Here is a 17,580-nt window from a genome sequence, read left to right on the forward strand (position 1 = left end):
ACTTTCGCTCTTAGAAGTCTGGAGCGTCAGGGAAGGGAAGCCTCTGATAATTGGCATTCCTGTAGAAAACTGTCTTTGCCATGGAGCCACTGGGCTGCTGTGGGAAAAGGTCCCAGTGTCTACTTGTTGAACAAATGACTTGATGAGTGACCAAAGTAAGGAGTGAGTGCTCTCCAAACATGAGCTTTTCCGCCTGGCCTGAGCCAGCCACCCTGCAGCAGGGCTGGCACAGAGCCAAGAGCACGCCTGTCCCCGTAGCAAGCTCCCAGAGCTACCCAGACCCGGTGCTGGGAGAGTCCCCCAAACAAAAGCCGGCCACCGAGTTCAACAACTGGCTCGCCCAGGCACCATATGCTCTGCAATATTGTCCTGCTGCAACACCGGGGCCTGTCTTCAGTGTCCTGTGTGCTGCACAGCTGTCAGCTCAGGAGCCTGCTTATCATTATTTTCACTGTTTTATTACTTTTCTGGGAATTCAAATCAGTGGAACCGCGCTTGATGCACCCAGTGAAAAATGGTATCTCCCTCCCCCTCCTCCCTCAACCTAATGAATTGCCTTTTTTCATATCAAAGAGTAATGAGCACCAAACCACATAATATTTATTCATGGAACAAAAGACACAGGCACGGGAGTGCGGGAACAGAGGCGGCTCCTGGTGTGGGGAGAAGAAAAGCTGGACATTTGAAAGGCGCTCCTCACTCTGATCCCTGGTGACACTGGGTTCAATTTATTGGGAAATCCAAACCTTTGGGCTCCCCCATTCTTTCTTGGGACCCCCAACCCCTTGGAGCATGCTCTTAGAGAGCCTGCTGCTGAGAGCCGAGGTAAGCAAAGGTAACTCCTTCCCTAGACTTGACTGATCTAAGCGTTTTTTCTCAGTGCAATTCCGCTAAAAAGCCTCCCCTTTTTCTCTCATGAGAAATAAGCCAGTATCTCCCAGAATGTTCTAGATGGATCCTTTCCCCCTCTCCTTCCCTCTGTATCATCATGACCTCCATTGCAGCTGAGGGCATGTTTGGTCCACGAAGGGAGAGCCTTAGAAACAGTGATTCCAGACCCCTGCTAACCTTAGATGACATGAGTTTTGTCCCTACCCACTTTCTGTCTTAATCTCTCAGTCATTCTATAAATTTTACTATTAATGCAAAAAATAAATAATAAATAGTAGGGCAATCCAACCCATCATTAGTCTCTTTCTTTATAAACACTGAGACTGTTTACCCTTTGCAAAGGATCCCCAAAGTGGGAGAGGCGGATGAACAGCTAAATCAAATTGGTACACAATGAGTCTCTTTTTTGGAAGTACTGGGGATTGAACTCGGGGGTTGTCTACCACTAAGCTATACCTCCAGTCCTTTTTATTTTTTGAGACAGTCTTGCTAAGTTGTCCAGACTGACTTTGAACTTGCAATCCTCCTGCCTCAGTTGCTGGCCAGTGCCAATATGCTGGGCTGTCATATTTCTTGAAGGTCACATCCCCAGCTGCATGAGCCAGCAAAGTGAAAGGAAAACTATTTTTTAAGGTAAGGTAGCTACTAAACAAAGTTTCCTCAAAAATGACACACTTATGGTGAGAGAGTTAATGTCAAAGGGCCCGGTGAACAACCTAGGGAGTTTCAACTTTCAACCCCAGCAGCTGGGTTGCTTTGTCCCTCCTGTATTTACTACTCAGACTCTTGAATTTCTCCATTTAAAATTTATATTTTTAAAATTCAAAAGATTTTTTTAAACTATAGAAAATGGTTTTTGTTTGTTTTAAATCATAAAAGTAGCCTCTCCCTCCCATAACCTGAGTTGTCCCTATGGTTTGTGAATTTTAACACTGAAGTATTTCTAATCTGGAGAATTTTCCTCAAGCTGGTAACCAAATCCTTTTCCAAAGCAATGCTCTTGGTTTCTCCCTCTTACAGTCTCATTTCTGCAAGTCTGTCAAAGCTAATTATCTCTCTTCTCAAATTTATTGCTCTTCGGCATATCATAAGCACATATATTACAAAAAGTTAAAAAAAAAAAACCAAGTGAAATGTGCACTACACTGTAAAGGTAAAGACAGACATAAATAATTACTCAAAGTATCCACTGTCTCTGTTAATAAGAGTAACAAAGATGGCATTAGAACACGCAGATGAGAATACCAAGGCCAGCCAATCCCCTTTCCTCTTCCAAATATGGTGGTTCCCACCCCATGACAATAGCAGACACTCCTACACCATCACTTTAGGTTAGAGAGGGAAGCAAAGTTCTCAGGTTTGCAATCCTCTGACATTCCAGACCACAGATAAACACCCAGCCGACCAAACCAGCAACACAACACCCGGGGCCTCAGGAAGGGCCAGGCCAGGACCCTCCCAGCACACACCATCCTTAAACTCCCTCCTTGAAACTATTATTCCGTGGTCCCAGTGTTCCAATTCCAATCTCAACCACAAATTTAAAAGTTAATAAAAGGTCCAGAATGATTCCTATCAGTCCTTTAAGAATCAAATACACAAGGATCAAATATCGAAAAAGGAACATGGCATGTGAACTTCAATAGCCTGGGTGCCACATATCCCTGATCCCCACGGTACCAGTTTGCCACACTTTGTCACCCTCAAAATCACCATTCTACGTCTCCAGTTCATTGCAGCCCACAGACATTTCCACTCTTAACAAATACAACTTGCCAAAACTATTTTTGAGTGTGGTTATGAAGCGCCATGACAAACAACTCTTTTCAAATACTCCTTCAATAGGTTTTGAGAATCAAGCAGCATGAAATCCAAATCTGAAATCATTGTTTCCATGCTTCACTAAAGAAAATGAACGTGTTTTTAAAAATTCAATAGCAGCTGCGTGCCATTTAGGAATTCCTAGTTAAACTCCAAAATCCATTTTCAACCATTTAGCCATAACAACTTTTAAACTGAGAAAGCTGTTTCTTCATATAAACCACCTCTGTTTACCAAACATCAGAGAATCTCTGGGTAAAGGTTACTGCAGGATGTGAATAGTTAATGTTACCATTCCTGAGGTGCACTACTGCCCCTACCATAGCCGCACGGTCACCAGGGAGAGAGGGTGAACCTACCACAGTGCCCTAGAACTGCAGGTGACAGGGCAGGAACAGAAGACGGAGCCGGGGAGGGGGATGTTACCCCCGACACCCCACTAGCAACTCCAATTTTATTATCACTTAGACATTCTGAAGCCCAAACTCAAGAATAAACCACTGAAATAACTTCATTTCTTTCACTTACTATCCATAAAATTCTATTGAACTGACATAAGTCAAATGTCTTGGCATAAATGTTAACATTAACCCCTACATATTCCTGTTTATGAATTCACGCCCATAGTTATAACTGAGCTGTCTTTGTGGCTGTCCTGTCAAGATTAGCCTTGAACTTTAACATTTTCCTTTTTTTTTTTTTAAAGCAGATTTGAAACATCTACTTTTTAAAAGTAATATATTTTAAATAAGGTAAAATTTACCTATAAAAAGGTAAAATTTGCTTCTAGTCATTTATTACCTTTTATAAATGATCTCTGGACTCTTTCAAAGAAATACAGTAAAACATTTCCCAAAGGAATTAAGCATGAGATGCTTATCACAGTAAGTCTCAATAGCCTGTGGAGAAGTTTTTATCTAATATTATAATCAGGTAGGGATGAACTAACTAGGTCTGAAAACATTTCAACATAAAGGTTTATACTCCATGCAAGACAGTTGTCTACCTTGTATGTAGGTGAAAGTCACCCTTTAAAGACAATATTCTAGAGCAAGAAAGAGAGTGAGCCAAGAAAAATCAATAGCAAACACACCAAAAGGTGACATGGCACTGGTTGGGGACCACAGAAAAGATAACAGTCCAGGAAAAGCTAAAGACTGGGATTCTATTGCATGACCACAGCGGGACCTTTAAGAATCTCTTCGTTGATAATATTAGATGTCCTAGGTTCAGCTAAGGAGAGAAGCTTCCTATTTTCTGTGTTCAACCAATCTGGCTAATTTAAGCCACAGAAACAGAAAAAAAAAAAAAAAATCTAGCTATGTTTAGGACGAAGCCTTCCCTAAAGCCTGCACTGAGTACACAGCTGAATTTTCTTGGTTGGCCAAAGGTTTTTTTTTTCTAAGATGCTACGTGACTCTGCTAGTGACTGCAAGTGGCATAAAGAAAGCCCAGCGCCTCGGAATCACTTGGTAGACGAAGTGTGTGTAGGCTCCCATCTCTCACCTGCCCACCCTTAATTTGTTTCCCTGGTTCATCTCACTGTCACCTACATCTTGCTCCAAGGTTCCAGGTGCTTGAGGTCTGTCACTCCGACAAGAGAGAACCGAGATAGTAGCGATGGGGAAAGGAGGTACACACAAGGCCAGAGGACCGTGAAGACAGGAGACAGCAAGGCCGGGGTCCTCCCAGCAAGGAGCAGCACCACCATTGTTTTGGTCAGTTATCTCACTGCTGTGACTAAAAGGCCCCATCAGAACAATTGTAGAGAAGGAAAAGTTTATCTGAGGACTGAGGTTTCAGAAGTCTTAGTTCATAGAAGGCCAGCTCCATTCCTCTGCCCCAGGTGAGGCAGAACATCATGGCGGAAGAGTGTGGCAGAGGGAAGCAGCAAACAAGATGACCAAGAAGCAGAGAGAGAGAGACTCCACTTGCCAGATACAAATATATACTCCAAGGCCACACCCACCAACGCTCCACCTCCTCCAGCCACGCCCCACCTGCCTTCAGTTACCACTCAGTTACTCCCATCTGGGGAGCAATTCCCTGATTGGGTTAAGACCCTCACAACCCAATCACTTCTCAGAACCTTCTCGCATTGTCTCACACATGAGCTTTTGGGGGACACCTCATACCCAAACCACACTAACCCTGTACCTTAGTTTGGACCCCTGATTGGATACCCTGAAAGCAAGCGGAGCAGGCAAGGACTGTTCCTTGAGAGAACATAGCTATTTAGAAACTTTAACTATTCAGGCGACCTTTCCAAGAAAGACTACTGCAGTCAAGTGAGGGCAGAAGAACGAAGTAGCCAAGAACATGGACGCTGGAGCCAGACTGATCCAGTACTGCAAAAAATATAGACTAGAGTTACTACCTCCACCCAAGGAAGCTGCTATGCCAGAGGAAATCAACCCAAGAACTGAGAGGATGGCCTGCTTTAACACCTGAGAATAATGAAAATGATAGGACTTGTCGCTGTCCACCAACCCTGGGAGGCCGCTGTTGAGGCAAGTCCATTTGGACGCATTTTCTCCAGTTGGCCTGGTCAGCAGGTTGTTATTACCATGTTACACAGATGACTGGATGAGTCAGGGTAATTTAACCTGTAGGAAGTGGCAACTTGAAGACCTAAGATTTTTAGGACCACTCGACTATGCACCCTGGACACCCCAGGTACTGTATCTCTAGCTGAAGCACATTTTACAAAGAAAGCCACACAATCACACAGTCAGGCCTGTGAAACACCAAGCTCAGGGCAGGAACAAACTTAACAAACTTGCAGGAGACCTGCAAACTTATTCAAGGAGGTGAGTTCTGCACTTTGAGAGAGTGCGCAGCCACTGTTAATCAGCCTTCTACTTCTGTCTCTTCTTTAGGTCCAGCTGAAAAGAGGGAACCATCATCATCTCTATACTGTTATTTGCTAGATACACTGCCTCTAAAAGTTCTGTGCAAAGACCAAGGTAGTTACTAAAAGATACTTTTTTTTAAGCTACATTTTTACGTTTTAAGGAGACAACAATTATCATCTGCTCTAAAATGGGCTGCAATAAGGGTCACGTGCCATCTTAAACCATATTAGATTAAGATACTTTTTCTGCCATCTTCTTTCTGTTTATGCATATTAAATATATAGAAGAACCCTACACATCTATGCTACAGAAATTGGCATGTATGTTCAAGGGATGTATGGATAAGGAGGTTGCAACATTTAATTAACAAGCTAACCAGTGTTTATAAATGGGGAAATCATGCATTTAATTATAGAACTTTCACAGTCTGCAGTGCTAGGTGGCAGTTTAAAAAAATGAGTCTAGCCAGGTGCGGTGGCGCATGCCTGTAATCCCAATAGCTTGGGAGGCTGAGGCAGGAAGATCTCGAATTCAAAGCCAGCCTCAGCAAAAGCGAGGTGCTAAGCAACTCAGTGAGACCCTGTCTCTAAATAAAATACAAAACGGGGCTCAGGATATGGTTCAGGGGTCAAGTACCCCTGAGTTCAATCACTGGTGCCCCCCAAAAAAGAAAAATAATGAGTCAAAAATCTAGTCGGGTGTGGTGGCACATGCCTGTAATCCCAGCAACCCCAGAGGCTGAGGAAGCAGGTTCACAAGTTGGAGGCCAATGAGGCCCTAAGCAACTCAGGCCCCTGGGCTGGAAGGAAGGAAGGAAGGAAGGAAGGAAAATAGAAAAGAATCAATATACTCCAATGGGACAGATCTCTAAAATATATAAAATGGAGGACTGGAGATACTGCTCAGGTAGAATACCTGCTTAGCTTGCTCAAGGCCTTAGTTTGATCTCCAGCACTAGACAAAAATAAATAAATAAAAAAAATAAAATACATTAGATGGGGAAAAGTATATCTTAAAACCAAATAATGATTCAATTTATATAGAAAAAACTAATGTGCAGTTATGTGTAATATATAAAATACATGTAAGCCAACAGAAGACCCTAACCCACAGTAACTTTAAGAAGGAGAGTGGCACCAGGGAAGGAATTCAGTACTTCTTATTCTGTTTTCTTTCACTTAGTAATTGATTCAACAAATACTTAGAGTGCCTCCTATGTTCAGGTAGGTTCTTTTGGAGTCATAAAGATTAAAAAAAAAAAAAAAGAGAGAGAGAGAGAATAGAGACAAAGTCCCCTTCCTTCTCCTTCTTCAACATTCCAGCCAATCGAACAGCTTTTGCTGGGACACTGCCACTCACCAAGATAGCCCATTCCATCTTTGAGCAGCTTTAATTTTCATAAAATTGGTTTTTAAAATATATATTATACTGAAACCTGGCTCCTAATAACCACCAACCTCTGATCCTAAATTTATCCCCTTGAGGCCATGAAGAGCACATCTAATCCTTTCTTCACATGACAGCCCTTCAAATATTTTAAGGAAGCAATCCTGTCACCGCCCCCCCAGTCAGACTAAACCCCCAGCGCCCCCCACTGCTCTCCCTACTCCTGCTTGTTTCTTTCTGAATCTGTCCTCTTGTGTAATTTCTCTAAAAGCTGATGTCAAGTCACGAGCATGGTGCTGCAAGTGTCACCTAGGAAGGAAAGAAAGAAGGGAGGGAGGGAGGATGACTGAGTGGGGGGAGGGGAGGGAATGGAAGGAAAAGTAAAGGACAATGTGGCCTCCCTTTTAGTAAACAAACCTCAATCTTATTCCCCACCATGCCCAGTAATCTCCTCCCCCCAAATAACTGTGAAATAAATTCTGTAATTTTGTTACAGAAAGCAAGCTTGCAAGAAGATACAAACCATTTAGCACCCTTAGGCTTTCCTAAATGTTAGTTTATTAATTGTCTCCATTAACATGTCTGACAAAACCACAAATATCATTTCAGGAAGCTAATCTGAAAAGTGCAACTGGGTCCTACTGTCGTCCAATGAGAACCAGGACGCCCTCTTCACCACTGAGTCCCCAGTGGCTAGAATAGAGTCCCCAGTGCAACTGTTACCCAGTGCAGATTCCTTAGACAGTGGCTTAGGTATGAATGAAATAAGCCTCAAATCATTCAACTTTCAGTCCGCGATTAAGCAGGAGGTTAATAATAAAGTGAAATGAAAGTAATTTTAACGTGCCAGGTGCAGTGGCCCCCCTGTTTATAATCTCAGCGACTCAGGAGGCTGAGGCAGGAGGATTGCAAGCTAAAGACCAGCCTTAGCAACTTAGCAAGACCCTGAGCAACTTAGTAAGACCCTGCCTTAAAATGAAAAATAAAAACAGCTGGGGTTGTAGCTAGTGGTTAAGCGCCCCTAAAATGGTATGTATGGTTTGGTTAGACATACTAATGGAAACAATAAGTGCCCAGTACCAAAAAATAAATTAAAAAAAATATGTGTAAGAGATAACATTTGTGCAGTAGACTCTTACAGTACCAACTCGTGTGATGCTAACATTTGTGCCAGAGAAGTAAAGGACAGCTGTTCACCTTCCTGACAGGCCAGGGGACAGAATCGACAATCACAGAGTAAAAGGCAAAAGGTCCCAGGCCAGCTAAGACAGAACTAAAAAACAGCATAGTCGTCCACTGAGGGCTCTGTACCTCCCACAGCAGCTCTGCCGCACTCCACTCCTTAGGCAGTAAGAATGTTTTCAAAATGCAAGTAAAGCCACGCTGCATAAATCCAAGACTACCATATTTTCAATTTTCTAGGGACGTTCCTTGTACCAAGCAGGGTTTCTCAACAGTCCCAGTACTGCCACTCGAGACCAGGTGGTGCTGTTGTGGGTACCTTGCAGGACATTTAACAGCCTCCCTGGCTTCTACCCATTAAACATCTCTAGCATCCCTAAGTTTGTGACAAAGAAAAATGTCATATGTTCCTGTAGGCTGGGGCATAGGGCAAAATCTCTCCCAGCTGAGAATCACTGAATTAAAGGAATCCTATAGTAATTCCATACAAATGGCAGTAGTAATCATTTAAGAGAGCAATTTAGGAACATGACTTTTTTCCCAGATACAAGTAATGCAGCAATTAGCTCTTGAAAATTCACATCCAACTTTCACTGAGATCTGCAGGTCCAGGATAGACTACTAAGAGCGTAGTTTTCTTCTGTAAATTCTCAAGGCAACGGGACATGGTTTACCACAAATGGGCCAAACCAACCTTCTCTCCTATACCCATCTCTGGGCTGTCCATCCCAGCCATGCCTTCAAACTGCACGTTCCCTTTTGCTTCTCCCTCCCTGTTAGAGCCTTAAAGCGCTTTACTGGGGACCCATTCCTTTAGATTCACTCTCAATCACTGAGCTACTTTCAGCATCTAACAAACAATCAAAGACAGAAAAATAACCCACCACTGTGAGAATAAAGGATGTGAACAGAGCTTTTCTCCTGGAGCCCTGTGATCCTTTTGAGTCACAGGCACAAGGCAGGTTGAAGCTACACACAAATGCGCTCATGGCTCTTTTGCCTTTTCCTTTGAAGGGAAGGAAGCCCCTGTCCAGACAAATGTCCTAGAGGTGGAGAAAGATGCTGGAAGAGGAAAGGGGGACACAAACCCCTCTACCCTAATCTTTTCCCAAGGCTGATGTAATGGAGGGTTGCAGGATCCAAACATGTGAAACTTGACACAACCAGATTCTGCCACCAGGATGGGGACATCAGGCGTTAGAAGGGAAATTCTGAAAGTAGCTAGTAAAGAATCAAATGTGTCACTGAAGTTTTCTACAGTTGTTCAGTTATTGCTGAAGCGGATGAATGTTAGTTATCAGTACTTTGAAAGATTCTACTTCAACATGGTCATTTCCAGTCAACGAGAGGTTCCAATAATTAAAAGGAGGTGCCTAAATTATTCTTAAGGAATCACTTTCCTCTGTCACAGCAAACACTGCAAGCCTTTTGAGATTTTTCTTAAATTCTCACAAGAACAGTATTTTACACACACACACACACACACACACACACACACACACGTGCACAAACCAAAAACAAGGAAAACCTGAGACATATTAGTAATTTCCGTTTCCTGTGCATGTGTGTATATGGCCCTAAGGGAATGGCTGTTTCTTTCCCAAATGCAGAAAGGAACTCAAAATCTTCTCCACAGTTTATCAGATGGAATTACCATGTAGACCAAATAAAATAAAACAAAATAAAATAAAAACAGTGTGTACTCCTTCTTTTATCCACTGAGTGGAACCCTATGATATTTAAGTATTTGTTAAACAGAGAGGCCTCAACTCCATTTTCTGAGTAATGTCACCCAAACTTGCATCTTTTGTTCTTTATACTTTATTAGATTTAAATTTTAAAAAATTAAGTAAAAGAGAATTAATCAGTTCTTGATAGCTGATTGTCCCAAAGCTATAGTTCCAACTCATGATCCTAAAGAATGAAATTTCGGAATGTGTCTGTTTGAAAAGAATACTGTATTTTTCTTAATGAATATTAAATTGGGGAGGGGGTTCAAACTGTGCATTTTGTTTTGTTTTGTTTTTTCAGATGCTAATGTCAAATAGTTTGAAACAACAGGAATGTAAAGCATATTAAATGCATATTATTTTACTTAAACAATCATGGGCAAGAGTTGGAAGCCTAAAGCAGCTAGGAAGTTACTGGCATCGATTACTATCCTGACTTAAAAAAAAAAGAAAAATCTGGTATTCCCCTAAAACTAGGTAGAATCATAATGGAAACCCACAAAGAATATGCACCGAGAAAGCCTGGGGTGCAAGGACCTGACTTCACACTTCAACTGCTAGGAAGCACTGTGGGTTGTGTACCCATATGGCCGAATGAATGAAATTAAAAATCTGATCTATTCTCTATGATTTGTGCTAAGGAAGAGTAAACAATGTATAAAATCAAATCCACACTAAATCCAAAGCAGTGTCTTATCCAGTTGTTTCATTAGTTACGAGAGGGAGAAGCACCAAAATTAAATTTTTCCTCTTCTTATTGCTTCTTCCCACTCTTTGGTCAAAGTGTTAAGGACCACGGGAAAGACCAAAAGGTGGGCAGTGGGAGGAGGAAGAGAAAACAAAGCCAGCAGCTGCAGCTTCAGGATCTGAAAACTCAGTAATCAGCTCCGGAGGAACAGAGTGAAAAATGTAAAGCTATTTGAGAGACTTAAAAGGCAGATATTATGAATACCTTGAGAGAGAGTTTTAAATATATTCTCCTTTGTAAGAGCTGAATGTCTGGTTGATTGATTTTATACCTCCCTATGATGGATCATGTAGGAAAAGACAGAATTTAGCCATACTAAACTCAAGAGTGAGGCACAGGACTGTTAATGAACAAATAGAACACTCATCACAAATTTCTACAAGTGGCCTTAGTTAAAAGAGAAGTACTTCAATTATGTCCAAGAATTATTATGCAATGTGGTTTATCATACTAGAGTACTAATAAGGCATCAGTACCTCTGTGTGTGTGTGTGTGTGTGTGAGAGAGAGACAGAGAGAGAGAGAGAGACTGACTTCCATTTTTTCCTACCAAGATGAAAGAACCCATGTCAGGAAATCTCTTTTAGTTGACTATTTTTCTCACAGAGGACTGTAGATAATAACTTTTTAAAACTTAACTTTAAGGTCCAAGATACTCATCCTTTTTACAGAATGTCACCAGAACCATATACCAGGATGGTTCATTTCTCTCATAATAGGTAGCAGAAAACTTGCAAAAGTTTGACTTCACAACTCTAAAACGTCAGATAGAAAGAGCACATATACTAACACAGCAGCTTTCCCTGGGAAAGACTCAGCCTGAAGAGCTTTGTGTAGATTAAGATTAATGATTAACGGACTGTACTTCTACTTTCTGACCACTGGCTGCCTGGGACTAAAGAAAATGTACCACAATCAAAGAATTCGATGTATAGGAGCTTTAAAAAAAAAAAAAAAAAAAAAGCTTGAGAATTAAAAGACCAGAACATGTGAAGGACCCAGAAATGGAAGTTCAAAAAGTTTCCCATAAACTTATTAAAGTACACTATGTTGGGCTATTGGAAGCTTTTTAAAAGACAGCTATGTCCTATCACCCACGACAGCAGCAGAACAGGATAAGCCAATGAAAAGGTTATCGCAGGAAAGATTTAGAAATGGATTATGGTAGGAGCCTGCAAAAAAACCTGGATGAAGAGCCAGAGTATCACCCTCAGCAGGATCAGGAATAGCAAACCCAATTCATTTATAAGAAGGTTTTAGCACTGAGCTAATATGTTGATATTTCCTGGATCTCTTTCAGGAATGGATGAGAATATTTTGGCCGGGATACAGTGGTCTCCAACACTGAGTCATTAATATATTAGAATCAAGTGAACTTTGATAATCTCTTCAGAGCCCCTGGGTCACGCCGAATTATGTAGTCTCTTATTATGTAAACGCTCTACAAATTAGCACACTCTCAAAGTTATAATAACAGTAGTGCCAAGAAAAGGTCTTGAACACAGTATGAGTCTTATCCATGTGGAGTAACCCTACCACCATTTTGAAATTTTGAAAACCTCATTGTGGTGTTGTTCAATGTGCCTGAATGATTTCCCCCTGTCAAGGCAATTTTTCTTTGGATTGAAAATGAATTTGCCAATTGAAATTTAAAACTATAACCAGGACCTGGATTCAAAGTACAGCAAATAAACAACTCCATTTGCCACCATAAATTTTTCAAACTATTTTAGGAAAAGATACCTTGGTGACTGGGACTCTTTAATAGGTGGAATCAAGAGTTCTCACCAACAAGTGTTTGCAGAGAAAAGTCCTTGGCTATAAACAGAGTGGCTGATGGTTGGGATTGGGGAGGGAGGTCAGCGGACTGTCTAGAAAAGACCTCTTATCTGAGGTTGAGCAATTTCAAAATTAGGAATCCCACCTGTTCCATCAGCTCAGCTGTTGAGAAACCCACACAATCTCCGGACCCCAATACAACAGCCTGGAGCCCAGATCTTTATTTGCCCTCATCTATCCTGATTTTTACTTTCTAGTTTGTTCTCCGTGCCCCTGCTTGTAAATGTATAAAAGAGCAAAACAATCCAAAAAGGTAAAACCTTTATTAGATTGCCTTTTTAACCCAAGCCAGGCAGAAAGAGAATTAATCGATATTTTGTACTTTCAACATATTGGCCCCAAGAAGGTAAACAATAGCAATAAAACAGGAAAGAATCCTATTCACCTTTATTTTTATCGTCGTGGTTATTATTATTTGGCTGTGGTTGATCATCGTTTTTCTTAAGGGCTTTCCAAATAGAGAGCCCAATCTGAGATCTACATTTAATTGCTCTGTGCCTCACTGGAGCCCAACTATAGTTCGGAAGTCAAGTCAAGAAAATGAATATCAACATTTTCTTTGTAACCTCTGTCTTTAAGATTTTATCTCACACATAAGCTAAGTTAAAATAGTCTTCATTTCAGAGGCTGATGTGAATTTTTAAACTAATTATTTTGAAAGGAAATGTAACTTGCAGCGAGGATGATGTTAATTTTTTCTTTTTTTAGTACACAGAATTTATACACAACTCTTCGCTTAAGATTTAAGGCTGTTTATTTTCATAACATTCATCAGACATACCTCGCACTGATATCAGTGAGATGTATATGTGAAACAGTTGAAGCTAGAATATAATCCTATTCTGTACATGGCCTTGGCACCAAGTACAGTCAATAGGCTAAATTATTGTCACAAAAAGTGATAGGAAGATTTTATTTTCAGGCAATCATTTTGCTGAACTGAGACTCATTATGAAATTTACAGCTGATGTCTTCATCTATTCAAGTAAGCATCATTTTTTCATTTGCAAAAGTAGCTCTGCCTTGGGCTTGCGCCTCCCAGGTAACGTCAGGACGCTGGGCTTGCTTCCACCTGCGGGTGTATTACAACCGCGGCGCGCGCACCCCGAGTCCTCCCTACCCATCCCAAGGCTTATTGGTAAGAACAAAACCCAAACACGAAAACTTTGTGGTCGCAAACTCTTCTCTCGCCGCGATCAAAAGCGACCCAGCACGGGGAACCACAGTGGCTTTTGTTCCAGAGTCGCCCAGCTGGCGAGGTAAACGCTTCCACGGTCCTCCATCACCTAAGGTCGTGATTCCGTGGGACCGGAATTTTGGGAGTCTCACGCAAGACGCCCATTTCTACGCAATCTGTGAGCATGGGGTGTACACACACACACACACACACACACACACACACACGAAAAGGGGGCGAGGGTGGGCGAAGCTGAAATTTAAATGCACTTCAAATTCCACTCCAGGCTCAGGTTCACAAAGTGGGTCTCCACCGCTGAGGGCGCGAGCGGGGCGGGGGCTGGAAGAGAAATGGGTACGCGATGGGCACCCAGCTGCAGGTCCCGCCCCGCCTCCGGGTACAATCAGGAAAGCTACAGTGTGTCAGTGGTTTTCGGCTTCCTGTTTGTAAAGCGAGAAGCTCCCTCCCCAACTCTGGGACCGAGGTTCCTCCAACCCAGCCGGCCCCCTCTTCGCGCGGGCGGCCGGGGGGCGGCGGAGGGGGCAGGGCCGCGGGCGCAGCGCCCCTCCCAGCCGGCGGCCCTGGGCTGCGCAGGGCCGCGAGGCGGACAAAGCGCCTCCCGCTCCCTCCCCCACGGCCGCGTTCCAAAAGGGAGGGGGAAGGCGGGCCGGAGGGGCCGGGGGAGGAGGAAGGGAGGGGAGGAGCAGGGGAGGAGGGAGGCGCAGCCGGCGGGACCCGGCAGCATCTTGCCCAGGAGGGAGGGGAGGGAGGAGGGGCCGGGCGGCCTCGGGGAGCGGGGAGGAGGGCAGGATTCTTGAAGCCCAAGATAAACAAATTGTTCCTCTTCACGTGCGGGGCGGGGGGAGGTGGGGAGCGAACGCCGCGGCCTCCCCTCCCCCAAGCCGGCTCTTTGTCACCAAGCGCCCGGCAAAAGCCCGCGGCGGCACTGACACCACCCTCGGCGCGCCGAGGACTCCCGGACCCCAGACGTGCGCTATTGGTACACCGCACACCGCCAGGGCCGCCCGCGCGGGCTCTGCGCGGCCGATCGAGGCGCGGAGTGCACGGGGAGCGGGCGCGCTCCAGCCAGCATTCCCACCGCCCAGCGCACCCTCGGCCCCAAGCCCGGCAGCGCGGTGGGGGAGGGAGTGCAGACACCTTTCCCAAGCTTCCGGCCTCCCTCCCTCCCAGAAAGGAAAGCCAAAGAACCGGAGAGAGGAGATAAGAGAAAGGATTCCACCCTCAGGGTTAGGGGGTGGGAACTGCCCCTTCCTCCCCTAGAAGTTAAGCCATTGGCTGCTCATCCTGCCTCGAACCCACCCACCCAGCCATTTAAGCCTCTTTCACCTCCCCACTACCCTCCACTCCTCCAGCAGGCTCATTACTCAGGCCCGGAAAGTTGGCGGGGAGCGGGGCGGGGGCGAGGCGGTGAAGAAGACTGGGTGCGAGCAAGTTTAGGGAGAGGAGCGGACAGAATCCCAAGCCAAGTTGCGCGGCGGAGACTATGGGCGCAAGCCCGGGGTGTAGCTCTTGCCTTCCGCCCCCGCTGGGCCGAGTCCCTCCGGACCCTCCAGACTGCTCCACCTGCCGGGCTAGCCCCGGGTCTCCAGCGGCGAGCGCAGCGCACCCGCGCCCCGCATCCGCGCGCGCTCCCGCGAGCGCGCGCGTAGCCAGCCTCGCTCGTTTCTCACCCACTTCAAAGTTCATTCACAAAACTCTCAGACTTTCTCAGCCCAAAGGGGGTGAGCTTGGGAGGGGAGGAGAGACTCTCCCTTCCCCCTTCCCCCAAGGAGTTGAGGGCCCTGTGCCCGCCCAGAATCTGCGACAGCATCAATTTCTCCCTACACCCGGCGGATGTGCAGAGAGGGTGGGCGAAAGGGGACGGGTCCAGGGAGGCTAGGCGGCGCGGCGAGAGATGGGGAGGGGAGCGGTAAAGAGGAGGAGCAAGGTTTCAACTCGGGGGTTCACTCTCTCTCAAATCGGTATCTAAGAAAGGGAGGGGGGAAACTTTTCCAGCACCTCACTCCGACGCTTCTCGAGGCTCCCTCCGCCCCTCGCAGTCGTGACTAGCTTCTCCCCCCCCACCCCCTCCTCCCCAAATCTGACAACCCTGACAGATTAACAGGTAGCGGCGACGACAGCTTTTTCCCTGGGAAAAGTTGACGTTAACCCTTCGGCTTCATCCCACCTCACCCACGGTACAAATCAGACAGACCCTCACACCCCCAGTAAGAAGCTCACGCCTCCCCCCACGCGCACCCCAAGCCCGCTGCCAGTGCGCCCTCACCATGATCAGCGTGTGGTTCCTCTGCTCCGCCGAGGCAGCCTCCGCATCTTGCTGGGGTTTGCTCGGGTGCTGCTGCTTGCCGGTGCCGGCGCCCGATTTCTTGGCCCTCTGCTCCAAGGTCCGCTGGTAGAGGCTTACGGTGTCCCGGCGCTCCAGCTCCAGCTGCTCCACCTGAGCCTGCTGGTACCTGTTCTCGCAGTTGACGTGGTGCCGCCGGCAGCCCTCGATGCGCTGGCGGAGCCGCTCGACCACCGTGCTGTGCTTGGGGACGACCGCGGAGCTGCCGCCGGGGCCCCCGGAGCCGCCGCCGCCGCCGCAGCCGCCGGCAGCGGGGTGATTGCTACTCGGAGCAGCGGGAGTACTATTGGGAGTATTATTCACACCGATCCCGGCCCCGCCGAGGCTGCTGTTCAGGCTACTGTTGATGCAAATACTACTGCCATTCGCGGCAGCAGCGGGGGCTGCGAAATCCCCCATCCTGCTCCCCGGGCACACTATTTTGGAAGAACTTTTTTTATCCACCCCCCTATCAGCCTCCTCCTTGGGTCCAAGGATTAAAATAGTTTAAGTGGAACGCGGGGGAGACGCAAGCACATGGATGGAAACAGCGATCCCGACGGGGCGAAAAAAAGGGGGAGAGATTTTGGGGTGGTTTTTTTGTTTCCTTTTTTTAAACTGTAAAGCTCGAGGGGAAAAAAAGGGGGGTGTTATCGGAATACCATCAGACACCTATCAACAAAAAGAATCACAACAAACTGAGCCAGCAGCAAATCGGGTTTCAACTCAAGGGGAGATCCGCTCCTCGCCTGCCTTCTTTTTATAATCCATTATTTTCTAATAAATTCCAGGAGATTTCCGGTGGTTGGCAAGCATTTTCTCCCTACGTACCGAAAAACACACCCCATGTACACACACAAGCATATGCCTCCAGTGCGGACACGCGCGACACACACTCACTCCACACCGCATCGGAAAACGGCAAGCTTGCTTATTGCATTTTCCTTCCACAAAAAAGTTTTGGTGTTTATGCCGCCCCGTGTTCTCAAAGTACTTTGGCTGCTCAGTTGCATTTCACAGGAACCTAGATATCGAATCCTCGGGCTGGGGGAAGTAAACACATGGACAGTCCGAGGCGACTGCAAAAGTAGATCGGTGAAGTCCTTTGGAAAACGCCGCGCGGAGAGCAGCCCCTAACGCTCGGCTGGGCTGCCGCTGCCGCCGCTGCTCCTGCCACCATCACAATGATCAACTGCTCGCCGCCGCCGCCGCCTCCTCCTCCTCCTCTCGCTCCTCCACCTCCTCCTCCTCCTCCATGCCAGCGGAGTGATATCAGGACGCGCGAGCTCAGTAAACACGGCAGCGGCGGCGGCTGGAGGCCGTGAGACAAGCCCGGGGACACGGCGCAAAACCCGGCCCGGACTCACCCGGCAGGAGCGGGCGCGGCACGCACCGGCACCCGGCGCCCGGCTCCCGCCTCCCTTGCCTCGCCCTCCCCGCCCCTCCCACGCCCCAACCTCACTACTACCCAGGCTGGGAAGCCCGAGTCGCCAGGAACCGGGAAAAGAAAGATTCTCGGGGATCTCAGGAATGAATCAACTTTTGACCTGTGTGTGCGTGTGTGAGAGTGTGTATGTGCATGTGTGTACGTGTGTGTGCGCGTGCGCG

The 17,580-nt window shown here is 46.1% G+C and overlaps 1 protein-coding gene across 2 annotated transcripts in view; it reads right to left on the reverse strand.

The window, feature by feature from the left end:
* The window catches only part of MAML3 (mastermind like transcriptional coactivator 3), a 392,129-nt gene extending 374,821 nt beyond the window's left edge, over positions 1 to 17,308 (reverse strand). The window contains exon 1 of one of the 2 annotated variants that reach the window (XM_079154813.1): positions 15,916 to 17,308. In XM_079154813.1, coding sequence (XP_079010939.1) covers positions 15,916 to 16,392 — 477 coding nt within the window. In that variant the 5' untranslated portion in view covers positions 16,393 to 17,308. The remainder of the gene's footprint in view (positions 1 to 15,915) is intronic. The other variant, XM_079154812.1, reaches the window with a different exon arrangement.
* Positions 17,309 to 17,580: the final 272 nt, after the last annotated feature.

This window comes from Sciurus vulgaris, assembly GCF_902686455.1.
Source record: "Sciurus vulgaris genome assembly, chromosome: 9".
NCBI lineage: Eukaryota > Metazoa > Chordata > Mammalia > Rodentia > Sciuridae > Sciurus > Sciurus vulgaris.